This window comes from Oratosquilla oratoria, chromosome 16 (assembly GCF_046742065.1).
Source record: "Oratosquilla oratoria isolate Oo_2021 chromosome 16, ASM4674206v1, whole genome shotgun sequence".
Taxonomy (NCBI): Eukaryota; Metazoa; Arthropoda; class Malacostraca; order Stomatopoda; family Squillidae; genus Oratosquilla; species Oratosquilla oratoria.
In genome coordinates this window covers 45,695,752-45,723,588 of record NC_134792.1, presented here as the reverse complement: position 1 = coordinate 45,723,588, position 27,837 = coordinate 45,695,752, and the positions used below count along the sequence as shown (strand labels likewise).

Here is a 27,837-nt window from a genome sequence, read left to right as displayed (position 1 = left end):
CTGTTGCATATGAAAGACAGTTTCGTTAGAAACAAATATTTTTTAAAAATAAGGGAGATACGATTTTTTTTATTTATTTTTTTTTCATCCCACTCTTCTTGGCTAGACTTATAGTCTTTACCATAATAAAATGCAGACTCAGTCAAAAAGTTTGAGGCGAGGCTAGACAAATTCTGGGAGGGACAAGAGCAGATATTTAACTATAGAGCACAAATTAACACTGCATGTGGCCAACACCACACTAGAAATCAGGCTGCCACACTGGAGTCACAGGCCACATAAGGCCTCTTCTAGTGAAACTTCAACTGTAATCAACTTACTTTTACTTAGTTTACTTAGTGAAGTTCCGAGGTCGATCCTCACAGTCTTAGTGGACTACCGCTGCTGCCAGTAGTTTACTTAGTGAAGTTCCGAGGTCGATCCTCACAGTCTTAGTGGACTACCGCTGCTGCCAGTCCTGTTGTCCCTCCTTGCGAGGTTCAGTTGGCATGGTAGTGAGTTTGGAGAGAACCTACTGATGGCGGTGTAGCCTGGCACTGGAGGCTCGTCTGGCATCTTCCGCAGCAACCTGTCCAGTGCATGTTTGAAGTTGTCCACCAAGGATTTAGTTTTCTCTCACCTCTTTTGGGAGGACGTTGAAGGTTTTTGGACCCTCATGGCCTAGGCTGGTTGCCAGTAGGGTCTTAATCCTTTCCGGGGCTCTTGATGGGAGAGTTGTGGTATGGCTTGATTGTTGAGGGTGTGGGGTCTGGAACAAGTCCCTCAAGGATTTTCCATGTGTAAGTGGCCCTGTATCTTTCTCTCCTCCTTTGTTGAGAGTATAGACCTAGTGCTCCCAGGCAATCCCAATAGTTGAGATCTTGCATCCCTTTGATGTGCCTGGTGTAGTACCTTTGGACAGCTTCAAGCATCTTGATGTCTCTGCATTTGTGTGGCGACCAGAGTTGGCTACAATAGTCCAGGATCGGTTGAATAAGTGACTTCCAGAGGGTAAGCATAACTTGAACCTCTCCTGAGGAGAAAGTCCTTAGGACCCAGGTGGCCATCCCTCTTGCTCTTTTTACTGACTGCATGATGTGGTGCTGGAAAGTGGCATCATCACTTAAGTGAATGCCCAGGCTTTTTACATGGGCTTTGGGTGTAATTTTCATACCTCTTTCCATGTGTAGTTCAGTGTTGTCTTTAATGCCTTGGTTTGTGCCATATCTCGAGACCTCGAACTTCTCTTTGTTGAATTGCATGTTGCTGTTGTTGGCCCATGCATAAACTGAGTTGAGATCGTCTTGTAGGTGTTGCACGTCCCCACTTTCCCGCACTGTACGGCTGATGTGGGTATCATCGGCAAAAGACAGGAGGGTTGAGTCCACCCTCCTATTTATGTCATTCATATGGACTAGGAATAGAAGGGGGCTGAGCACAGATCCTTGTGGTATTCCGCTTATTACCTTGGATTTGATGGACTTCATACCATCAACTGTGACTGTTTGTGTATGATCTGTCAGAAAGTTGTGAAGCCAGACTCCTAGCTTCCCTGAGATTCCTAGATCCCTTGCCTTGTGGAGGAGGACACCATGGTCCACCTTGTCGAAGGCTTTGGCAAAGTCTAGGAATACTATGTCAACATTTCTCCCCTCCGACAGGTTCTGTAGTAGCCAGTCGTAGTGTGCCAGTAGGTTTGAGAGGCATGACCGACCTTTCCTGAAACCATGTTGATTCTCTTTAATGAGTTTATTCACTTCAAGGTGTGTGAACAGCTTGTCCCTTACACATTTATCAATTACCTTGACAATGTGTGACATGAGGGCGACAGGTCAATAGTTCTTTGGCAAGGTCCGATCTCCTCCTTTGTATATTGGGCTTATGATGGCTTGTTTTAGTAGTGCCGGGATCTCTCCTTTGTCAAAGAAGGCTAGCCACAACATATGAATTGGGACTGCCAAGACCTCACTGCATTTTAGGAGTAGGATTGGTGGAACGCCGTCTGGTCCAGCGGCCGAGTTAATCCTGAGCTCCTTTATTGCCTTTTTGATGTCCCCTACTGTCACTTGAATGTCGGTAAGCTGGTTTAGGTTTGTAGTCACCTGGTTGAAAAAGGCTGTGGGATCGAGGATTTCCATCTGTGTCTTTGGTATGCTGAACACACTGTTGTATTGGTGTGCCAGCATCTGGCAGGTTTCCTGTGGGGCATCTGTTATGGTGCCTTGTTCAGTCACTAGGGGCCCAATCTGTGACTTGGTTTTGAGGAACTTCTTACAGTAGCTGTAGAAGAATTTCAGGTTATGCCTTGTGTTTTCTCTAGCTTGGTATTCCTCCGTTCTCCTCTGCTCCTTGTGTGAGTGTTTGATTTTCTGCTCTATGTCCTCTATTTTTGAGGAGATTGAGAGCCTTTGGGTCTCATTGCTACTTTTAATGAGTTTTAGGTTGAGGTTGGCATGCTTTTGCATGAGGATTTTCCTGTTGTGCGGGATGGAGTACCTGCAATCCTTTTTGTTGCTTTTTCGTGGCACATAGGCAGTACACGCCTCCAGCAAAATCCTCAATAGTGTGTTGAGAGTGGTGTTGGGGTCAGTTTCCTGCAGGGCTAGCTTCCAGTCAATCTTCCTGAGATCCTGTTGTAACTGTTCCCAGTCTACCTTTTGACTGAAGAAGTTGAAGCTGGCGAAGGGTGTCATGTCCGGAGGAGTCAGGGATTCCTGCAGTGTCTTACTTTTGATGTAAGTTGTGTTGATGTGGATTATATTGTGGTCAGAGAAGATTGTTTTCTCTGACCTGCAATTGCTGACCGACTCTTGATTATTGGTAAAAAAGAGGTCCAGTATGTTGTTCCTTCTAGTCGGCTCCATTATATGCTGGTTTAGGAACAGTTTGTCAGTGGTCTCTAGAAGGAGTTTGGCTTGGGCTTGGTCTTCTAGAGTGCCCCCACTGGTTCTGCCATCAGGCCAGCATATAAAGGGGAAGTTGAAATCACCACACATGATGAGATCTGTCATGGCATGTGGGGTGGTCGGTCTCCAGCACTTCGTTCAGCTTTTCCAAAGCTTTCGAGATTGCACTGAGGTGGACGGACGGTAGCAGTTTACAATGATTAGATTTATCTTGGTGATATGTAAGGCTAGGAGTTCTATCACCCCGTTTGAGTGGGATAATATTGTCTTGGTGTGGGCGGCTAGATCATACCTGAGGTAGACCATTGCACCACTATGGCTTCTTCCTTCTCTGTCAGCTCTAAGTGGGGTGTAGTTGGTTATTCGTATCTCAGAGTCTTTTATGTCGGTTGCCAGGCGAGTCTCCGTTAGGGCAATGAACATTGGGCCCTCTTCTAGCATTAGTTCCTTCAGGAAGGAGACTGTAAAAAATGTTAGATTTAACCCCTTCCATACGGTGATGCCTACGTAGGCGTCATGAGGAGCAAGTGGGTACGCGAGAATGCCGATGTCGGCGTCTTGATTATATTTATAGTAGTCGTACCTGCGTGACCCCCATACTCTGTAAACTGGCTTCATCATATTTTCTATGGTTATCAAAATTCACGGGTGAAAGAGAAAACGATCGATACAGCTGTGACTTTATTTTTTATAATGCGAGTATTATGACACAACATCATATGTCTGGCAGCTAATGCTGCCCGCGAGAGTTTGGCCCGGAGTGAAGCGGTTAACCCATTAAACTCCGATGACAAGATGTTTTGTCATTTGGTCAAATAAAACAAAAAATCATAAAACACCAGAAAAATATGACGTCAATCCTCGCTTCGCTCGCGAGCGAAGAGAGGACTGACGTCATATTTTCTGGTGTTTGATCAAACATTTTGGTGTTTTATGATTTTTTGTTTTATTTGACCAAATGACAAGACATCTTGTCATCGGAGTTTAATGGGTTAAGGGGGGGACTGAACACCTTGAATCATGAAATTTTTATTCAAAAATCAAATGTTAAATATGGGCATATTTGAATAATATAAACATCCTAAAAGCAAAATATGAACAACTTTTTCCACCCCAGTATAATGGAGGGAGTTTAAAGGACCTGGAAGGCATGTCAATTTAAGTGGCTCATGCAAGAATAGGCCCCAAATATCTATAAATATGTCTTGTTTTCGCTTGTCTAATTCCATGAAATGGCTATATTTTTGTATGTCTGGCATCAGCGTGACTTCCTCTTCTGTGTGGTGTGCATAGCATGCTTCAAGCTTAAGTTACCCATCAGACATCAGAGTAGATTGATGCATAAACACCTAACTTACTGTGGCGATATTGTGTTCCTGTGCAGCTGTTTGCCTTATTTCCTGGACATTACTACACTTACTAGATGTCCAATCATCAATTGCATCACAATGAAGAGGAAAACTAAGGAAAAGATGAAAAAATTGAGCCAAAAGTGGAATGAAAGTTGTGCTAGAAGGAGGGCAAGGAGTGAGAGGCTTGGGGGAGGGATGCCAACACCTCATGCATCACCACCACCTCCACTGCCACTGCCAACACCATCTCCACCACCAAATACCACCACACCTGACAAAGTGCTTTCTTCCAAATGAAGAGAAGAAGATGAGGGAAATTCAGGAGGAAGAGAAAATAGCTGGTGAAGGAGAAACAACGGGGCTGGGATCATGCCTGTGTAGGATTAAACACCTTTTTGGTAAGCTTTGTCATTGAGTAGAGGAAAGGGGCTCATTGCTGGTCAAAATAAAGCACTCTGCAATGATTTGACAAAGTGATGACACCCCAACAGTGAGGTTTTATACCAGTAAAAGTACTAAATCTTCAGTTTTGAAAAGGACTGCTTGGCGAGTAACAAATACATTTTAATGTAATATATATAGTAGATATGTATATATATGAAAATATTTACTGTTAACTTATTCAATATACATTATATAATAATGTGTGTGAATATAATAAAAATCACACACTAAATAACAGAGATATACAATGCTGAAAACTTTAAATGCTTGTATCTCAAAACCACAACTATTTTAAATCAATTGTAGCAGCCTGAAAATGCTTCTGGTAGTGTATAATAGGTATATCTTTATTTCTACACCTGTTTTTTTTTTTTCGATATCTTGAAAAACAGAGTGATGGGTTCCATCTAAGTGGGAAAAAATGCAAAAAAAAGGGGTGACCATACTTACGACACCTATATCTCACGTTGTATAGCGAATTTTTAAAAAAGCAGGCATGAAAGTGTTTATAGGATCTATAAGTATTACCATGAAAAAGCAGAAGCGTGTAGTACAAAAAAAAACATACAAGGGAGGTAGCCAAAAAGAAAAAGGCATAAAATCATTCCCACCCATTCCATCCCTGAATACACTCCACTCCCCTCCACCCTCCCTCTTATCTTAGCACCTCCTGGATGACGGGTCATCCCTGCACCCTGTCCACTGCCCTGGGTCAGAAGCAGTGTCGCAAGACACAGCACATCCACAGCAAGGCCGCTTCATTAAATCGGCGACCCCCCTTCTCTGTCCCCCCATGCATAAAAGGAGAAGACGGGGAGAAATCCCTTCGGGCTGCATCAAATTTTGCTCACACATACTACCTCACCCCCCATCCCCCCACCCATTCCACCTCATGCATCACAACATCATCCATATACAACCATTCTCCATTCACCCCTATCTTCTGTCCTCTCCCGTCCTTCCTCAACAGACATTCCCCTCTTCCCCAAAGCCCCCTTCACCCCATCCATCCACCTCATCCTAGGACGTCCCTTCATGTTCCCTCCCTCCACATCTGCCTTCCATACCTCTTTTACTAGTCTTTCTTCACTCATTCTTTCCATGTGTCCAAACCATCCTAATACTCTTTCATCAATCCTATCTCCCAACTCCCTTTCCACCCCAGTTCTCCTCATCACCTTACTTTTACCCACATTTATCTTCAGCTTTCTTCTATCATACACTCTCCCAAACTCTGTCACCAACTTCCTCAATCCCTCCTCCGATCCTGCCACAAGCGCAGTGTTGTCCGCAAACAACAGCTGGTTCACCTCCTACTTTTCTCCATTTTCTTTAACCATCTTCAATCCCTGACCCACTACCCTTGCATTTACCTCTTGCACTACCCCATCCATGTATAAGTTGAACAGCCAGGGCGACATAACGCATCCTTGACGAAGTCCCACCTTTACCTCGAACCACTCACTCTCTTCATTTCTAATCCTGACACAAGCTCCACTACTCTCATAAAAACTCTTGACAGCTCCTAGAAGCTTTCCTCCTATCCCATATATCCGCAAAACCTCCCACAGTGCCTTTCTGTCTACCCTGTCGTAAGCCTTTTCCAGATCCATAAAAGCCCAAAAAACATCCTTCCCCTTTCCTATAGCTTTCTCACATATCTGTCTTACCACAAAAATCTGATCTACACAACCTCTACCCGTCCTAAATCCACACTGTTCCTCACAAATTACTCCCTCTGTTCCTCTCCTAATCCTCTCAATTAAGATCCTCCCATAAGCCTTCCCAACCACACTTAACAAGCTAATCCCTCTGAAACTACTACATTCACACTTGTCCCCTTTTTCCTTGTAAAGTGGAACTATACAGACACTCCTCCAGTCCTCCGGCACTCTACCCTCTCTCCAGCAAACATTAAATAACCTCACCAGCCAGTCCACCATCACTATACCTCCTTTTTTCAGACATTCTGTATGGCATCCATCCAGACCAGGTGCCTTACCTGCTTTCATCATCTTAACAACTGCCTTCAATTCATCCTTCCTTATATCTCCTCTATTTTCCTCACTCATCACGGTCATTTTCTTAGCATTTCCCACTGCAGCTATCTTTCCCTCCCTATCCTCCTTCACATTTACCAACTCCCTAAAATATTCTGCCCATCTTCCCCTTACTGCCTTCTCTTCCATTATCATCTCTCCATCTGCACCTTTTCCTTTTCTTCTCTACTTGATTTGCCTCCTTTTCCTCTCTTAATTTCTTTCCAAAACATCTTTTTATTACTTTCAAAATTTTCTGTCACACTCTTACCCCATTTCACATCTGCTCTCCTCTTTGCCTCCTTTACCTTTTGCTTTACTTCTCTTTTCTTTTATTTGTACCTCTCATATGACTCCCTCGTCTTATTTTGTAACCAATCTGTGAAAGCTCACCTCTTCTCTTCTACAACCTTCTTTATTTCCTCATCCCACCATTCACTACCCTTCCTTCTATTTCCTCGTGTCCTACTTGTTCCACACACCATCCTTGCACACTTTGTGACTCCCTCCTTGAACCATCCCCATTCCTCCACCACACCTAGCTCTACTCTATCCTTCACTCCCTCCCACTCCTCCTTCAGCTTCTTCTTGTACTCCTTCTCCTTTTCTTTTTCATTTAAAGAGTTCGCTCTAAGCACCTCCCTACCTTTTGTCCCTTTCCTCTTTCTCCATCTATCTTCCACTCTCAGCTTACCTTCCACCAAAAAATATGATATTCCCCCACCCTCTCCCCTTAACACATGTACATCCTTAACTCTTCCTATCGCAATCCTATTTACCACTACAGAAACCATTAACGCTCTATCTACCACCCTCTCCCATGTGAACTTATGCTTGACTTTCTTCCGAAACACTGTATTTGCTATCATCAACTCTCTTTCTAGACACATTTCCACCATCAACTCTCCATCAATTGTATCATTTCCTACCCTAGCATTAAGGTCTCCCAGTACTATTACATTGACATTTCTCCCTAAATCCTCTATGCACTCATTTAAATCTATCCAAAAAGCCTCCCTTTCTTCTACACTCTTCTCACTGCCAGGCCCATATGCACTTACAAAAACCCACATCTCCTTTCCCAGTTTCACCTTCATCCACATTATCCTTGAGGAAACCTCCTTCCACTCCACTACACGTTTACCTATCTCTTCACTTACTAGTATAGCCACCCCTTCCCTCCCTCGCCCTCTCTTCACTCCTGATAACCTCCCACTTACACTCCCAAACTTACACTCGCCCTTCCCTTTCAACTTAGTTTCACTCAAAGCCAACACATCCATCTTTCTTCTTACAAACAAACTACCTATCTCTTCCCTTTTACTCTCATCTGTACCACATCCACGCACATTAAAAGACCCAAACCTTAGGGTGCTGGTCGGAAAACTCCTAGACCCTCATATGCCTTTACTTTTTTTTAGGAATGTCCCCTGTGGGGCTACAAGGAGAAGGATGCCTAGTCCCAATCCCCATCCCTTTCTTCTCGCCTCTTACAATCCAAGTGGGAATACTTGGTGGCAGTATTCTTTTCCCCCACCACAGAGAATTACAAAAAAATTACAACATACATATTCGATTACGTCAAAAAAAGTTATGACATCACAATGTAGCAAGTTCACGGGTTCAAAATATATTTCTATCTATATTTTAAACAAAACCTGAAATTTTCAAGTTGAAGTTGTTAGGTATCATGGGTCCATTAAAGAAACAGTGCTAAGGAGTTGCACTTGTAGATGAAAGTGAGTGAAGGCTCAATCACCTGCAGCCTTCAGATGATTGGCAAAAACCTCCAGGTGGGTTCACAAGTCACTCGGGGAAGATGTATTATGTTGTCAAGGGATTGAAAGTGTGGGGCATTGTAGTACATCTAGGTCTCTTAATACAACACTCACCAACCACTGCTTGTGCAGATGTTTGGGTCCAGGATGTAAGCCCACTTTGGAAATTGGTGGTGTTTTATGTCCTGGGTTAATTCCCAAAATGGGTTTATGTCATAGTCCCAAATGTCTGCACAAGTAGTGGTTGGTGAGTCTTAGATTAAGAGACCTATGTATGATGGTCACTTCTGGGGCAGTTTGAACGTGTTGCCAGACCTATTCTATGTTGATACTGTTTTAATGCTGCATGATGTTCTGAGTGCAAGCATGCCAATACGTGTAATGTGGTCTTTTATAAGGTGTTTAATTTTTTTTTTTTTGGGGGGGGGGGCTTATGTCTGGGAGTTCTTGTTGGAATATTAAGTTTGGTGACCTGTTTTGAAGGGCTTGTTTAATGATCTGAGGGTGTGAGTGAAAGATGTGATAGCTTTTGAATATGGGGAACATATAAATGATTCTCTTAGTTGCCCATCTTGTAAAGTTGCATGACTCACTAACAGGTCCTGTCTGTGGTCCCCCACTTATGCAGGAAAGTAATAAATTTCTTAATTGTCCACTACAGAAGTTTAGTTTTATGTTGCTTCCCATTATTCCTTTCAAAAGAATAAAAGTTGTTATGAGCACATTGTTGAGTGTGGCTTCTCTTCTTACACACGAATACCAAAAGGCCTTTTTTTTTTTTTTTCAAATAATTATCATTTTAGCCTGAAACTTTTTCATTTACGTATTTAGACTTGTGTATATAGATAATGCTTACTCAAATTGTTCATGTTTATACCGATAGTATACTTGGAAATGTGTAGATTTTGCATCCTTCCCATCACAGGTTCAAGTCTTGCACTTCTTTTCAATACTTAACAGTGGCTGTTACCTGTTCCAGCATTCCAGCCAGATAGGGCTAAAGTAATAACTTCAGTATAACAATGTGCCATCTGGCATAGCCTCACCTTCATCTATTTATTTATTTTCAAGGAAATGAAGAGGTGAAAGAAATTTATTTAGCAGACAGATGTAAACGCCAAAAAGGCACTCCAGTTGAAGGAACACTGAGCACAAGGAGTATCAGTCCTATTAGAGACCCAACAAATAGGTTTGCAAGCAGCCAAGTTAGTGAAGGAAAGAAATCAGAAGAACAAGATGATGCACCAGTTGTCCAGAGGAATGAAGACCAGATGGCAGGCACAAGTTCTGTAACAAGCAATTTACTACATGGTATGATATGCTCATTTTGTGAGAAGTGGATTGGTTATCATAGAGTGACTTGTTTCATATCCAATCTAGATTTTAAATAGTTGCTAGCATCTTATAGATATTTTATTATTATTATTATTATTATTATTATTTTATTATTGTTAATTTTTTTTATTGGCTTGTTCTATAGGCACAGCTAGAGGAAAAGAAAAGGTTGTACCTATTCATCACTTTCGTAAAGGCTATGTGCGGGTGTCAGACTTTGTAGCACTTGCCTGGTGTGAGAAAAGATTTGAATACACGATCACCAACCCCACCAGAATCCCTAAGCCTGAGCACATCACTGCAGGAACCAACTTGCATCTATTGAGGGGTTAGTGTTATTATTATTTTATCATATTTATTTTTCAGTTTCATTGAAATTAACTCAGGTGGAATGGGTGGAGATGAAATGGGTGGGAGTGGAATCATGTCTTTTGACTTTGGGTGCCTCCCCTGTAAGGGTGGGGGGAGGCCCTTGGTATATGTATGTATGTATTATTTTTTTTTCAGAGAAATGGATAGACCATGCAAATTTTGAATTAACTTTCTTTAGTAGTTGGTCTGTGGTCATCCAAATACAGTGAATTCTCAATCTTAAAAATCTTAAAGACTTAATAAAATGAATATTTTGAGACCAATGGAGACTTGATAGCCTTTTAATATATATATATATATATATATATATATATAATGTGTGTGGATATATGTATGTAGGTGTATATATATTGTGTATATAGGGAACAGTGATGGGTACCTGCATTTGTGGTCATATAAGATAGACAGCAAAGTTGCCTATTTTCAAAACCTGCCAAGAACCCCCTTTTTTTTTATTATTATTATAGGTTTATTCAACAATATTAAATACAATTAGACATACATATATACATTTTTTTTTTTTTTTTTTTACAAAATTGGTAGTTGAAAAGGGAGAGCGAGAAGCAAAGCTTATGGGGAGTTGCTCTCCCTTAAGGAAAAAAATTATTTTTATTTATTTATTTTTGTTACATGTTAGTATGGTACATACCCATCTACACACATATATACACACATACATGCATACACATATATACACACACACACAATGACATGCGTCACGACGTCCGCTAACTCCGACCTCACGTAGAAATCGGGGGCACGAGCGAGCATCGCAACTTGTGGGGGTCAGGTGAGAGGTGAGAGGTCAGGTCGATTGTTGACGGGACGATAATTGCTTAATGCGCAGATCTGGGTCACCGTGACCTGCTGGAATAGAAAAAAAAAGAGCGGCAGACTTGGGCAGTGCATGACAGTTTCTCCATGAATACAACCATGAAATGGACCTGAAGTGTTCAATATACTAATACTTATAGATTAAAGACTTTTTTAAGTATCGTTTGAATGATGATAAACATTTTGTCTTAGGTAAATCCTTTTCCAGTTTATTCCATGTGTTAACACCTATAATAGATAAGCATTGGCTTTTTTTGGTTGTTCTGTATTGAGTTTTAAAGAAGTCGTTTGTTTGCCTAGTCGCATAGCGAGTTTCGTAAGTTGAGTAAAATTTCAATATGTTTTGATTCATGTGTTTATTGTAGATTTGGTGCATAACAATGGCAGTTTTGTACTTTATTAAGTCATTGAATTTGAGTAGATTTAGTTTTTTAAATAAATTACTTGTATGTTCCAAAAGATCTACATTGCAGATTATACGCAGTGCCCTTTTTTGAGAGGTAATTATGCGTTGAAGATTAGTTTGATAAGTATTACCCCAAATTTCTGAACAATAGTTTAAGTATGGTAGTAGTAGACTACAATAAATGGTACATAGGGTATTTTCATTGAGGATATTTCTCATTTTATGCATAATTCCTAAAGTTTTGGATATCTTATTTATCACGTGATTTATATGATGTTTCCAATTAAGTTGATCATCTAAATACACGCCTAGGAATTTACTGACGGACGCTTTTTCAATAATTTCGTTGTTTATTTTGATCGGCTTAGTACTTTCATTATTTTTGTAGAAAAGCAGGTAGTTAGTTTTTGATACGTTTAAGGATAGCTTATTGGCTGAAAACCAGTTGGATAGTTGACATAATCCTTCATTAATTGTCTTGATCAGTTTGTCGGAATTTGTATCGGAGCATAGAATGGTGGTATCGTCGGCGAACAGTATAAATTTCATAAGGTTGGATACATTTGTAATGTCATTAATGTATAGTAAGAATAGTTTGGGTCCTAGAACTGAACCTTGAGGTACTCCGCATGTAACTGGTAGAATGTGTGATCTTTCTTCCTCAATGGCCACATATTGTTTCCTGTTTTTTAGATAACTTTTTAACCAGTCATTAACTTTACCTCTTAGCCCATAGTATTCGGCCTTTCGAATTAGGATTTCATGATTTACTGTGTCAAATGCCTTTTTAAGATCAATAAATATGCTGGCTGTCTTTTTCTTTTGTTCTATATTGTTAGTTATCTCTTCAATTAATTCCATTACTGCTGTAGACGTTGAAAGATTTCGTTGAAATCCATATTGACTATGGTAAATGACGTCATTTTTTTTTTAGAAATGAGTCAAGAACCCCCTCACCTCCATCAGGAGATGTAGCCCTGAGGGGCTGACACTCAGTCTCTGGACTTGGCCCAAGATCTCTGTCAGCTTCAGTTGTATACATACTCTTTTTTTTTGCACATGGAGAGCAAACAGCCAGCGACTGCACTCCTCTCCCTACAACTTTCAGCTGGTGAAATGGAAACCATCCCACAGGGATAAAATACAGACTACAGTCCAATGTTTCTTCCCAGTGAGATCTGTGGGAGGTTTCGACGACCATTGCCAGCCACTGTGGGGCTGCAAATTTTCCACTTATTGAAACTTGAGGCAATGATTCCTTGATTATTTTCAAGTGCGTGTGCCTGTGTAGGTGTTTCTGCCAAGTTTGACTCTCTTCCACTTTTTCCCTCATATTTATCTACCATATCACCCCACCCATATGTGTGTATATATATATATATATATATATATATATATATATATATATACATACATATATATACACACACATATATATATATATATGTTGAATAGCCACAGATACTGCACAACCCAGATGTAGCCCCACCTTCGCCTCAGTTCATTCACTCTCCATTCCCATTCATATAAAAACTATTGACTGCCCATGAAAGACTCCCTCTAGCCCATACATCTGCAATGCATATCATGCAGCCCTGTCATATGCCTTTTCCAAGGCCATGAATGCAAAAGATATCCATACCCTTTCCTAGAAACCTCTTATATCTTACTGCAAATACTTGATCTCCACATTCTCTTCTCCTCCAAAACCCACCTTGTTGTTTCTCAGTTACTCCCTAAATAACCCTCCTTTAATCCCTTCGATACGATGATGCCTACGTAGGCGTCATGAGGAGCAAGTGGGTACACAAGGATGCCGATGTCGGCGTCTTGATTATATGTATTGTAGTTGTACCTGCATGACCCCTATACTCTGTAAACTGGCTTCATCATATTTTCTGTGGTTATCAAAATGCACGGGTGAAAGAGAACGAGCAATACAGCGGTAACTTTATTTTATATAATGCGATTATTATGACGCAACATCACACGTCTGGCAGCTCATGCTGCCCGTGAGATTTTGGCCCGTATTGAAGGGGTTAATACCCCCATACACCCTACTAACTACACCTAAGAGATGGGTCCTTCTAAAACTTCCCTATTCATCCTTGTAACTGTTTCGTTGGCAGAACTGGAAATCCAGGACTGTGGACAATTGAAAATTACATACACTGAAGACAATTTTGCTATGAAGGTGAGAAGCTTTAGCTGAAAGTTGTTTAATTTTAAGTGATTTAGAAAACTTAAGAAGGAAGGTTTCTGCTTGTGGCAGCAGATTATAATCATTGGATGCATTAACCCATCTCTGATCTTTAAACGTAAGCAATTTACTATCATTGCAGAATGGAGCACTGAGAACAATAACAGGATGCTTCAAAGCACCTATAGGACACCTACATACAGAAACCAAAATTCCCCCAATAGAACATCATATGCAAATAACAGGAACACAGTTTTGTATCAGAACCCTAAACAATACACCTTTCATTTTGTGAGATATATTTATGAGTGCAGAAAGTAATTGAAATTCATATAATCTCTTGGTTTGGGATTGAAGGGCATAATGAGGTCATGGAAAGAAATTGAAGGAGAACACATGTCTGAAGGATGTCAAGAAACAGTTTTCTGCATGGATGCATGAATTTGGACTATCCAAGCTAATATCATGAAAGAATTTAAAAGTAGACATACATACATACATACATATACCAAAGGCTTTTTTCCCCTGTATAAGGGAGGTAGCCAAAAAACAAAGGCATAAAAAACATCCCCACACATTCCATCTCACACTCCACTCCCCTCCACCCTCTTCCCTTCCTCTTATCCTGGCACCTCCTGGATGATGGGATGCATCCCTGCATCTTGTCCATGGCCCTGGGTCAGAAGCAGTGTCACAAGACACAGCACATCCACAGCAAAGCCACTTCATTAAATCGGCAACCCCACTCTCCGTCCCCTCATGCAGAAAAGGAGAAGACGGGGAGAAATCCCTTCAGGCTGCATCAAATTTTTCTCACACATACTCCCTCACCCCCCATCCCCCACCCATTCCATCTCGTGCATCACAACATCATCTATATACAACCCTTCTCTATTCACCCGTCTTCTGTCCTCTCTCTTGTCCTTCCTCAACAGACATTCCCCTCTTCCCCAGAGCCCCCTTCACCCCATCCATCTCATCCTAGGTTGCCCCCACAAGTTCATTCCTCCCACATCTGCTTTCCACACCTCTTTTACTAGTCTGTCTTCATTCATTCTTTCCATGTGTCCATACCATGCCAATACTTTTTCATCCACACTATCTCTCAACTCCCTTTCCACCCCCGTTCTCCTTCTCACCTCCTCATTTCTCACTCTATCCAGTCTAGTACTTCCTATCATACTTTTCAGACACCTCATCTCAAACACATTCAAATTCCTTCTCTCTTCCTCTCTTATGTTCCATGTTTCTGCCCCATACAGTGCTGTCGGCACAATCACTCCTTCATGTAACCTCCTTTTAGCATCCATTCCCAAATGTCTATTTCTCATTACACTTTTTAATCCACCAAGGCATTTACAGGTAGTCGTCGACTTACGACTGAGTTCGGTTCCGACAGACAGGTCGTAAGTCGGTCTTTTTATATATACTGTACATGCACTCTATATTATGTTTAGCATATTGAATAAAATCTAATCATGTGAGAACTGTCCTGATTAATTATTTCAACCTTTATACTTAGACATATTACGTATATTCAAATCAGCTGTAACTGTGTCTGTTTACATTTTGATGTCGGCCATTTTACTTACATGGCAATCAGCTGGACAGGACATGCATTTCTTCATTAATATTTTTTCATTAATATTAATTTTATTTGAAGGTTTGAATCAAATAATTGCTTATGACATTTGACTTTATTTGCAACACATATGAAAACACAAAATACAATACCTGTTTGTACAAAATTATAAATAATTTTACTTTTGAAGAAAAAAATAAATTTTTCTCTTGACGTACGACTTTATCGATCATTCATAATTATTGCCATTAGGATGCACAGTTTAATGTTAATTATTATTTATTTTGTACATGAACATTATGTAATACTTGTAGTATGTATGTATATCCTATGTATTTGTAAAACATGAACATGAACATACAAAATAGAAAACAAAATTCAAAAATATTTTATTTGAATACATCAAAAAATAAAAATTATTGTCTGCTTGTGCTTGGTTGTGAATCATCTGGGTCTTCACTAGGGGCAGGGGTAGATGGAGGAGATTGTTTTTTCAGAAACATACTTAGTTTTGTCTGAATGGTTCGTTTCTTTCTCTCTTCATAAATTTCCCTATATGGCCGAAAAGCATCGAAAACCATTCGTTCAATTCTTGCGAAACGTTCAATATTAGGATCCATTCCTTCAAAATGTGCGAGAATTTTGTTAACTTGCAATAAACCTTCTGCTAATCCTTTAGTGCTGAACATTCGTTGTGGTTCATCTTCAACTTCTGCTGCTTCTGCTACGGCTGTTTCTGCTGCCCTCCTTTCTTCTTCTGCAACTTTTTCTTCTTCCAAAGCAATTAAATCTTCATTTGTTAGTTCCTCAGATTCTTTGTCAAGCAATTCCTCAATTTCTTCCATTTCACATTCCAAAGAAAGATCTTTAGCTAGTTTGACTATTTTTTCACGAATTAGTTCTAAATCACTTTCATTGTCAAATCCAGCAAAAGTATTAACATAGCGTTCAACGCGATTCTTCCAAATGCCATTCATGCATTTCGTCGTCACAGCTTCCCATGCAGCAGCGATGTTCTTTATGCATTGAAGAAGATCATAGTTTTTCCAAAAACCTCTCAATGATAATTCTTGGTCCATATCTGTAGCAGCTATAGCTTGAGCAAAAGTGATTTTGAGGTAATTAGCTTTTAAAGCAGAAATGGCACCTTGGTCCATAGGCTGAATGAGAGGCGTTGTATTTGGCGGTAAAAATACAACTTTCACGTTAGGATCAAGGTCTGCTAAATGAGGTGGATGGCCGGGTGCGTTATCTAACACTAATAAAATTTTGAATGGAATATTGTTTTCCAAACAATATTCACGAACTTGAGGGATAAAGGAATTTATAAACCAGTCTTTGAAAAGTGCTTGTGTCATCCAGGCTTTTCTGTTTGATTGGTAATAAACTGGCAGCGTATGTTTATTCACATTCTTGAAACATCGCAGATTTTCGGAATGGTAAATTAGAAATGGCTTCAACTTGAAACCAGCAATATTTCCCCCAAGCAACATAGTCAGTCTGTCTTTGAAGGCTTTATATCCAGGCATCGTTTTTGCTTCTTGGTGAATATAAGAGCGTTCTGGCATACGTTTCCAGAACAAAGCAGTCTCGTCAACGTTAACAATCTGTTCTGGTAAATACCCTTCTTCTGAAATCATTGCATCCAAACTTTCAATAAACTTTTTCGCCCCTTCCACATCTGAACTCGCAGCTTCCCCCGTGATTCTAACATTATGTAACTGAAATCTTTTCTTAAATCTCTTGAACCAGCCAGTGCTTGCTGAAAATTCTTGTGTGTAATCTTTCCCAGCACGCTCTTTCAAAGTTGCAAAAATACTTAACGCTTTCGACTGCTAAGTATGAAGGCTTAATGGGATTCGTTTCTGTATTTGGCTTTCAATCCAAGCATTCAGTAATTTTTCCATTTCGTGGATAGGTCCAGTTCGTTGTTTTGTGATCACAGTAGATCGCATTGGTGCCGAACCTTTCACTGCTTCATGAATCCTTTCTTTGTCTTTCAAAATAGTCGACATGGTAGAATGCGATAGCTTAAGTTCACGTGCGATCACTCCCACTTTCTTACCTCCTTCATATTGTTTAATAACCTTCATTTTCATATCCAGATTAATAGCCTTTCTGGCTTTCTTAGCACTTTGTTCAGTAATAGAGGATGCTTTTCTTTTTGATGACATCGCAGGGTTTTAAGTTACTAAAAAAAATTCAAAGATTATAAATGATGATGTACACAAGAGTAGGCTGTAACACAATGAATGTGGCTGTTGGATGCAGAGCATCTCTCTGAGATGATCACGCTGGCGGCAGCGAGAAAAATGTTGTACGCTCACTCAACTTTGTCAAATAGCTTTCATATAAGATATTTAATATTTTAATATTTTAGTGTTGTCGTCGTTGTAAAGTCGGTCTGTCGTAAGTTGCATATGTCGTAAGTCGACGACTACCTGTACTCGCTTCTCTCAATCTACATTCTACCACTACCTCCACTCCTCCCTTTCCTGCCACATTCGCACCCAAGTATCTAAAACTATCCACTTCCTCCAGTCTCTCCCTTAATACTCACTTCCAGTCTGCTGCCACTTCCACCCCTTGTACATCTCATCACTTTACTTTTACCCACATTTATATTCAACTTCCTTCTTTCACACACGTTCCCAAACTGTCGCTAACTTCCTCAATCCCTCCTCTGATCCTGCTACAAGCGCAGTATCGTCTGCAAACAACAGCTCATCTCCCACTTTTCTCCATTTTCTTTAACCATCTCCAATCCTTGACCCACCACCCTTGCATTTACCTCTCGCATCACCCCATCCATGTATAAGTTGAACAGCCAGGGTGACATAACACATCCCTGACCTAGGATGAGATGGATGGATGGGGTGAAAAGGGCTTTGGGGAAGAGGGGAATGTCTGTTGAGGAAGGATGGGAGAGGACAGAAGACAGGGTGAATGGAGAATGGTTGTATATGGATGATGATGTGATGCATGAGGTGGAATGGGTGGGGGATGGGGGGTGAGGTAGTATGTGTGAGAAAAATTTGATGCAGCCCAAAGGGATTTTTCCCTGTTTTCTCCTTTTCTGCAGGGGGGACGGAGAGGGGGGTCGCCAATTTAATGAAGCAGCCTTGCTGTGGATGTGCTGTATCTTGCGACACTGCCTCTGACCCAGGGCAGTGGACAAGGTGCAGGGATGCCCCATCATCCAGGAGGTGCCAAGATAAGAGGGAGGGTGGAGGGGAGTGGAGTGTATTCAGGGATGGAATGGTTTTTATGCCTTTTTCTTTTTGGCTTCCTCCCTTGTATATACTTGTAAGGGGGAAAAAGCCTTGGTATATGTATGTATGTATGTAATAAATACAGTCGAAGTTGATAGAGATCCTGTTGCCAGTCTGGAGATCAGGTGTCATCCCCTCGGGTGAACCTCTTGATGGAGGTACTCTCAGGTTTTGAAAAAGGGCACCTCTGCTGTCCATCTTGCAGGTCCACCAGAAGTAAGTAATCTTTATTGTTTACTTTGGATTAAAATTGGGTAAGTATGCATGAAATGTTGTAATGAGTACTCATGTTTAGTAATCTGTTATTGCTGTTTCAGCTTGTCGACCTCATTGTAGCTCTGCAGAAATTACAGTGCTCTAAAGATGTACAGCGGGAAGTGCCAATCTTTGGAGTTTACAAAGGCATCCTTATCTCTGGTAAGATTGATGAAATACACATTGATCCCATTGCCTTTACTGTTGATATTATTGAACTCAAGTCACGGGTCTGCAGAAAGGCTCCTGGTCGAGCACATCAGAGGACTCACGAAATGCAGGTGTGTAATTTTTATTTTATTTATTTTGTTGTTGTTATTATTATTTTTTTGATTAGCATTGATAAAACCTAGGCAAAAATTTATGGTGTTTATACGTATATATACATACATATACCAAAAGGCTGTTTCCCCCATTTAAGGGGGTGGTTGAGTTAAAGCATTCACCTTTTTCATCCATCCCAGTCCCATCCATAAAACCCATTTGTCCTCTGATCTTAACTCCTGTTTATTGGACTGTAATATATTGGAGCTAATTTGATAGTCTCTGTATCTCTATTTGTCAGACTTTGCCATAAATTCATGTTAATGTGGTTATATTTGTTCTAAATATTCATAGAAATGGATCAGCTTTTCACACACACATTCGAGGCTAGGTATGATAAAGATTCGAGAATAGGAGATGGGACCCAATGAATGTTACTCCTTTCCTGTATATTGCAATTAGGTAAATACATGCACGAAACAATAGTGTGTGCAAAAACAATCCACGAATTTAAGAGCAAATTAGATATGGTGAGATACAGAGATGGGACACCACAAGCGTACCTTCCCTTCCCAAACATGAAAAGAAACTCAAAAAGGATAACTATAGAAGAGATCTGAAAAAAATAGCTTCCCACATAGAGTGGCGGATACCTGGAATAAATTAGATAAGGAAACAGTGTATGCAAACACTATTCAAGATTTTAAGGGAAAAAAACTTGATGCTGAAAGATACAAAGATAGGTCACCATGAGCATAGCTCCCTTCCTGTATAATACAACTAGGTAAATACACACTATGGGACATCCAGTAGTAAAAAGAATATAAAGCAATTGGAATGCAAAGAGCAATGACAAAGATGGCACCAACACTCTCCAAATTGACATACAAAGAAGGATTGTCCAAATTGGAACTACCAATCATGGAACAAAGAAGAGAAAGAGGAGATCTACTGACTATTTACAGAATTATAAAAAAAATGGAAGTCCTAGATAGAGTTGATTTATTAAAGTGGGACAAAAGAAAAACAAGAGGACATGAAAATATACTCAAAAAAGGATAGTTATAGAAGAGATCTGAAAAAGAATAGCTTCCCACACAGAGTGGTAGATTTCTGAAATAAATTAGATGAGGCAACAGTGTGTGCAAATACCATTCAAGAATTTAAGAACAAACTTGATGCTGAAAGATACAAAGACGGGTCACTACGAGCATAGCTCCCTTCCCATAGAATACAACTAGGCTCCCCCGGACGTCAGAAGAAATGTCAAAAAGAGGGCTGCAGACGACACATATGAAAACTTAAAATATGAATGATGCCATTGTTAGACATAGATACGATACAGACAACAATGCTGACTGGAATAATTCTAAGATTATTAAATATGAAAACCATACTATGAAACGTAAATGTTTTGAATCTGCTTTTATATCTCTCATTGATAATATAAATCAAAACAATGGACTTTTTACAATAAATGAACCTTTAGCAATTTTAATAACAAAGTAACAAGCAATTTACGCAAATTGTGTTTACACCAGTTTCATGTTCATTTCTCCCCACAAGCTTGGGTTATATAAGGAGTCAGATGTTTGTCCACTATGTTATTTCTGAAGAAGCCCTGCTGGGTGAAACGTTAAATACATTGGATCCCATACTCTGCGTTTGGCTTCTCTCCTACAGTGCTGTTGCAGTGGTTGCGGCTTTTACCCAATGCTGTATACAAAGATAAATGTACTGTACCTATATCTCACACTTAAAATGAATTAAAATGGATGTGAAAGATAGATCTTAAAATACACATATGTTTAGAGTGCATATAACAATTGAATAGTTAAGAAAAAATTATTAAAAGGAAACTACAATTTAAATACCTTAAAAATGGTAAGCTAGGTTATATTTGATACGTGTGTGTGTGTATACAGGTATAGTATATACATACAGTACCTGTATATGTAAATATATTGAAATACAGTACAGTATTAAAACATTAAAAATCTAAGAAAAAATTATAAAAATTAAACTTAAAGGCATAAAATTTATAAATAAACAGTAAACAGCTTGTATATAATAGTATTCAATAGAAAAAGTTACTTAAAAATGCAACTGATTGATATCATGTATCCTAGATTATAACCCTCGTGTTGGCCATTTTGAATGGGATCCGACTTATGACCAACCTGACTTACGACTGGTTGGTTGGAACCGATCTAGGGCGTAACTCGGATAGTGACTGTAATCACATCAGAACCTGAAATAGTGGACAAGATTGAATATAAGACACTAATAAGTAAAAGTTACAACTAGGTAAATACACACACACACACACACACACTTCAATGAACGGACGGCTTAGAGGACGTTCTGAAGAAAAAGTGAAATTTCATGGATCCCGAAGCAAAGGAAGTACCTATTGTATTTACAGGGTGGGGGGGGAAATTGCTCGTGGTGTAGGGGAAAGTGAGGAAAAAGGAGAAGAGGAGGGATTACTGAGGGAAATGGAAGGAAATGAGGAAGGAGAGGACTTGGCCCAGGCAGGCAGACGCCATGTAAACAAAAGAGGTCCCGACCAATTTAGTGACGACGAAATGTCTAACAAAAATGTAAAGATTAGAAACATAGATAAGAACAATTCAGTGGAAGGTGAGGATAACAATTTCCAAGGATTTAAAGAGGGGGAGGCGGATACCAACCTCCCCCGACTAGCAAAACTGGAGGAAAGGCTTGAACAAATGACTGAACATTGGGAGGTTAGGTTTGGTAAAATGTCAAAACTTGCAGAAAAGTTTGAGAGATTGGAAGAACTAGAGAAGGCGAACAAAAACTTAACTGATGAAATAGAAGAACTAAAAAGACATTTAAGAGAAGTAAAAGAGGAGAATAAAGAATTAAAAAGGAACAATAAAGACAATAAAGAAACAATAGCAAAAGAGGCACAGGGGTGGAGAAAGATACAGGAAAATAGTAAAGTAGCATTTACTGATATAATTAAATAGCAAATGAAAGAACAAACTGAAGACTCAGTTATCAAAGTGATGAGACAGAAGGAGAATATTGTAAGAGACTTTACAGACAAAAAGAAATGTATAATTATATTAGGAATGGAAGAGAAACATAACCCAGATAGAACCTCAAGAATCAAAGAGGAAAATGAAAAAGTAAGCAGTTTACTACAATTAGTTCAGGAAGATGAACCAGAAATAATGAAACAAATCGAAGAGAAGTTCAGACTCGGAAAATATAGTACAGATAAGACCAGACCAATTAAGATTAAATTCAGGTCACAAACGACGGCAGAGAATATCTTATCCAAAACAGGGAAACTAGCAACAAGTGAACAATATAAAAAGGTATGGATAAAAAGGGAAATGAATAAAGAAGAAAGAGAGGAAGAAAAAAATAAAAGACTTGAAGCTAAGGAAAAAAACGAGAACAGAACAGAGTCAGAAAAAGAGAGATTCTATTGGAGAGTAGTGAATATGAAACTAAGGAAATTCGACACACAAGAGAAAAACAAAAGGGAAACAGAGAACACAATGGGAGTGGAAGAAAACTAAGAGTGTTTTACACAAATATAGATGGATTAATAACAGGATTGAATGAGCTGAATGATTACTTGAAGGAAAAAGAACCGGACATAATGGGAATTGTAGAAACAAAATTAAAAGGTCCACTACCACCCAACAGTGTAGGACATGATGCATATAATTATTGGATTAGAAACAGAGAGACAAAGCAAGGGGGTGGAGTTATGTTCCTGACTAAGAAGGATATAAACGTGAGGTGTGTCACATATGGAAAGAATACAGTAGAGATGATTATAATCGAAGTGGAAGACAGAGAAAAGAAGAGCAGAAAGTTTGTGATAAATTATGTGCCTCCCTAAAACAGCCTCGTGGGAAGAGAGTGAACATAAAAGTATGTTAGAGGACACAAAGATAACATTAAATAAGATAATAGAAGATGGAGGAAGAATAGTTATGATGGGTGACTATAATTGCAAAGAAATCTGCTGGGAAGAGATGACAGTAAAGGGTGGAGACGGCTCATGGGGAAACGCTCTACTTGAGATGATTACTGAAAATACAATGACACAGTGGATACAGGAGAACACTAGGTATATAAATGAGGAAGAACCATCGAGACTAGACCTAATAAGTACATCTGAACCTAGAATAGTGGACAAGATTGAATATAAAACACCAATAAGTAAAAGTGACCACATATTGATTGAACTGGAACTAAATGAAGAAAAATACATGAAAAGAAATGAACAATATAGAAAAGGAAGAATGATGTATGAAAAAACAAACTTTGATAAGATAAGAGAATTCTTTCAAAAAGAAAACTGGGAAGAAATATACAAAGAAGAAACAACAGTGGAAGAGAAATGGAATATTTTGACAAAAATTTACAAAAAAGGAGTAGAAAAGTATGTCCCAAGACAAAAACAAGAAAAAGAATATGTAAAATGCTGGTACAATAGAAGTTGTAGGGAGTTAAAAGACAAAAGAGACAAAGCTTGGACCAGATGGAAAAAAGACAGAAGGCCTGAAAAATGGAAAATATATACTTGTTATAGAAATGAATATGTACAAGCATGCAGAGAGAAAAAGAGAAAATATGAAAAAGATGTCATAGAAAAGTGTAAAGATCAACCAAAACTATTTTACAGATTTGTAAACAACAAATTGAAAAACAAACAAGACTTGGAGAAATTAAGACAAGGAGGAGTTGAATACACAGAGGAAATTGAAATGGCGGAAATTATGAACAAACATTTTAAATCAGTGTTTACAAGGGAGAACATACAACCTGAAGAGATCGAATGGAAAGAGAAAGTCCCTCCCATGAAAGAAATAGAAGTAACAAAGAACGAAATATTGAAACACTTGAGTAATCTTGATGTCAGAGAATCGCATGGACCAGATGAAATAGCAAACTGGATTTTGAAAGAATGCAGGAATGAACTGGCAGACAAAATACATAGCATAATAAACAGTTCCTTGAAAGAAGGAAAAGTTCCAGAAGATTGGAAAAAAGCAAATATAGTACCCATATATAAAGGAGGAAATAAAGAAGACCCTAACAACTATAGACCAGTCTCCCTAACAAGTACAATAGCAAAAATTTGTGAAAGAATTGTCAAAAATAGATGGGTAAAATATTTAGAAAAAAACGTGTTAAATCCAAGGCAATTTGGATTCAGACAAGGACGATCATGCGTCACCAATTTAATATGTTTCTATTCAAGGCTAATAGATATACAAGAAAGAGATGGATGGGCTGATTGTGCATTTCTAGACCAAAAAAAAGCTTTTGACAAGGTACCACATAAGAAGTTGCTTAAGAAATTAGAAACTGAAGGAGGAATACAGGGCAAACTGCTTAATTGGATGGAAGATTTTTTGCAAGAAAGGAAAATGAGAGTAGTGATAAGAGACAAACACTCAAAATGGGATGAAGTAATAAGCGGTGTTCCGCAAGGAACAGTTCTGGCCCCAATAATGTTTGCTATATATATTAATGATATGGATGAAGGAATTGAAAACTATATGAGCTTCTTTGCAGATGATGCAAAACTACTGAAAAGAGTGAACACGGAAGAAGATTGTGAATCACTACAGAGTGATCTAAATAAAGTACAGGAATGGAGTAGGAAGTGGGAGATGGAGTTCAATACAAAAAAGTGTAGTATAATGGAATTTGGAAAAAGCAAAAACATGTTGGATGGTATCTCAACATATGAGTTGTGGTAGTACGTGGTCGTAGTTGAGCGGTGTTCGGAGACTTTGAAATAAAAGCAGCGGAGCACGTGTAGCTCTGTCTCTCTCTGTGGTCTTTCTCTTCTTTATTTGGTGACAGGAGGTGCTTATATACATGGCTCGTGGTTAGGTTGCCGACGAGATAATATTTATTTACAAGATGCAGTTTTAGTAAATATTAGAGATCAGGATAGGTTTTAACTACCTTATACATTGCATATACATATTTACAAATGACATACAGTTGTCCGAGGTTGGACAGGATAGACATATCCCGTAGGAAAGGGATTTAAATATAATGTGTATCAATGCTTGGCTTGGTGGCAATCCTTTAGGGTTCGTGAGACGTCCAACTGCGCGTGAGGTGTCTGCCTGGACAATAGCGACCTGACCCATAGTGACCAGGTGCGTGAAGATGTCAGGTCGAGTACCAGGCTACTCTGACTGCACCGAAATGCATCGGTGTCGTGCCGATAGTATAAGCAGAGGTGGTAGATGAATGTCTAGGAGATTTTGGTGGTAGATTACGTCTTCTAGGAGGTCTAGATGCTACAGTTGCTCGGCATACGCTACCAGTGTCCGTCCTCGCGACACCATGAGCTTGAGATCCACATAGGCTTGGTGCACGAACTGTTAAGGAGATAGAAGAAGGAGGGGTGTGCCTAGGTGAAGGGGTTGACCTTCCCTGAGTGGCAAAGGTGATCTGCACAGCTAGAAGGGAGATACTTGGTTATGGCATGAATGATAAATATTGGTTTTGGAAATAGATGCTTGGATTTGTTGGGGCTAAAGAAACTTATACAATTCTATTTCTGAGGCTATAGCGTGGTGTCGGGATCGGTGGAGTGGTAAAGGTGTTTTTGTCTAGAGTCTCGGTCGTGTGTGTTGGTTGTAGTATGGGCGGGGATGGAATGTCATCCATGTCGAGACCTCTAGGAACTAGTTTGATATGATCTAAATGTAGGATAGCCTCTGTGAGTTCGCGTAAGTGGAGAGCTTTGATCTTATTGTGCGGAAGTATGTCGGTGACCCGAAATGGACCATGGAATTTGGGTGCAAGTTTTGATGTGGGTTGGTGGTTGGTGTGGTATATTATGTCACCTACAGAAACATTGCAATCTCTGGAGTGAGCGTTCTTCAACCTAAGCATATCTGCTTTTGAGAGAGTCAGTGACTCATGTATTCTCTTGAAAAGAGTGTTGAAATTATTGAGAGTTACCTTGACAAAATCATTGAAATCATACACAGGGGGGGTTTCTGAAGTGAGTAGGTCGTATGGCATTTTCTTATCAGATCCAAACAAAACAAAATGGGGTGATTCTGAGATTGATCTATTGATTGCGCTGTTGATGCAGGCTTGTATCATGGGTATGTGTTCGTCCCAAGATGCGTGTATGTCTGTGGCAAGGTGTCTGAGAATATTGAGTATCTTCCGATTTTGACGTTCAACGAGTCCATTTGAGCTGGGGTGGTATGGTGTGGTGTTACACTTTGTAATGTTGAACTGTTGGCAGATATTTGTGAGGATGTCGTTATTAAATTCCGTGCCGTTGTCTGAGATTAGTGTTTTCGGTGTGGTGTATGGGCAGATGACGTTATTGATTATTGTCTGAGCTACACTTTTTGCTGTCTTGTCCGCTAAAGGAGAGAGGATGCAGAACCGAGAGAAATGATCGATGCATACGAAAAGGTACTGGTTTCCATTGAGAGTGATTGGAAGTTTGAGTAAGTCAATGGCAATGGTTTCAAAGGGTTTGGAAGGTGTTGGGTAATTGTGTATTGGTACTTGACCGCTAATGTGACCTTTATGAGTTATGCATGAGTGGCATGCGTCTATGTATGTGTGTATGTCTTTACGCATGGTGGGCCAAAAGTACTTTAACCTAGCTTGCGAGAGGCACTTGTCCTTCCCGCAATGTCCTGCTAATGGAGAATCATGTAGTATTTTGAGAACTTCTGGAACAAGACTTGTGGGAACTACTAATTGTGTAACCATGCGGTTTGGTTCGCATTTGTTTGTGAGCAGTGTTGTGTGGTAGAGAACCTGATCTATGAGAGAGTAGTTGTCTATGTTGGGAGGAAAATCGTCTGTGTTTGTAGTGTCACCTGAATTTAGATAGTGTATGATTCTTTTCCATAGGGGGTCTGTCGCTTGAGCGGCAATGATGCGGTCTCGCGTAATGTCAAGTGGCTCTGATGCTTGACGTATTGTTGCTACGTTTCTACTAAGGGCGTCGGCGACATAGTTTGCATGGCCCTGGACGTAGTGGAAGGTAGGCATGAAGTCCTGGATAGTAAGGAACCATCTGGCTAGTTTCCCAGTTAGGTTCTTGCCTTTGAAGAGGTTTAAAACGGGTTGATGATCTGTGTGTACATGTATTTCGTATCCTAGAATGATGTCTTTAAAATGTTTGAGTGCATATATGATTGCGAACGCTTCAATTTCAGTGACAGAGTAGTTTTGTTCGTGCTTGTTTAATGCGCGACTGGCGTAAGCTATAGGTCTAAGTTTGGAGTCGTGTTGTTGCATTAGTACTGCGCCAAGGCCTTTGTATGAAGCATCTGTGCATAGTGTGAAGGGTTTAGAGAAGTTTGGGAATGCCAGAACCGGGGCTGTTGTGAGTGCTTGTTTGAGCTTGTGGAAAGCGGTGTTGTGTTCAGACGTCCAGTTAAAAGTAGTATCTTTCTTGAGAAGGGCTGTTAAAGGAGCTGCCATGTGAGCATAGCCTTCGATAAAACGTCTGTAAAAACCTGAAAGTCCTAGAAATGATTTCACGTGTTCTGTAGAGTTAGGGGTTGGAAAATCTAGAACAGCCTTAACCTTGTCTTGAGAAGTAATGACACCGTGTGAGTTTATGACGTGTCCTAGGAACCTTATTTCCTTTTTGAGGAAGGAGCACTTTTTGAGTTTAAGTTTTAGGCCTGCCGCGGCTAATCTTGAGAAGACAGTTTGAAGTGTGTTAAGGTGTTCCGTGAGTGATCGTGAGGCAATGATAATGTCGTCAAGGTATATGAAGACAGTCTTTCCAATCAAACCTTCTAAGACTTTGAACA

General features: G+C 39.7%; 1 protein-coding gene across 4 annotated transcripts in view; it reads left to right on the top strand.

Moving 5' to 3' along the window:
• LOC143033955 (exonuclease V-like) overlaps positions 1–27,837 on the top strand; it is a 49,677-nt gene that overhangs the window by 1,814 nt on the left and 20,026 nt on the right. For 2 of the 4 annotated variants that reach the window (XM_076199669.1, XM_076199666.1), the window contains exons 2-5: positions 9,570–9,809; positions 9,979–10,161; positions 13,575–13,639; positions 18,817–19,035. In XM_076199669.1, the coding sequence (XP_076055784.1) occupies positions 9,570–9,809; positions 9,979–10,161; positions 13,575–13,639; positions 18,817–19,035 (707 nt within the window). Of the gene's footprint in view, positions 1–8,382; positions 8,514–9,569; positions 9,810–9,978; positions 10,162–13,574; positions 13,640–18,816; positions 19,036–27,837 lie in introns of those variants that run through there. The other 2 variants (XM_076199670.1, XM_076199668.1) reach the window with 2 other exon arrangements.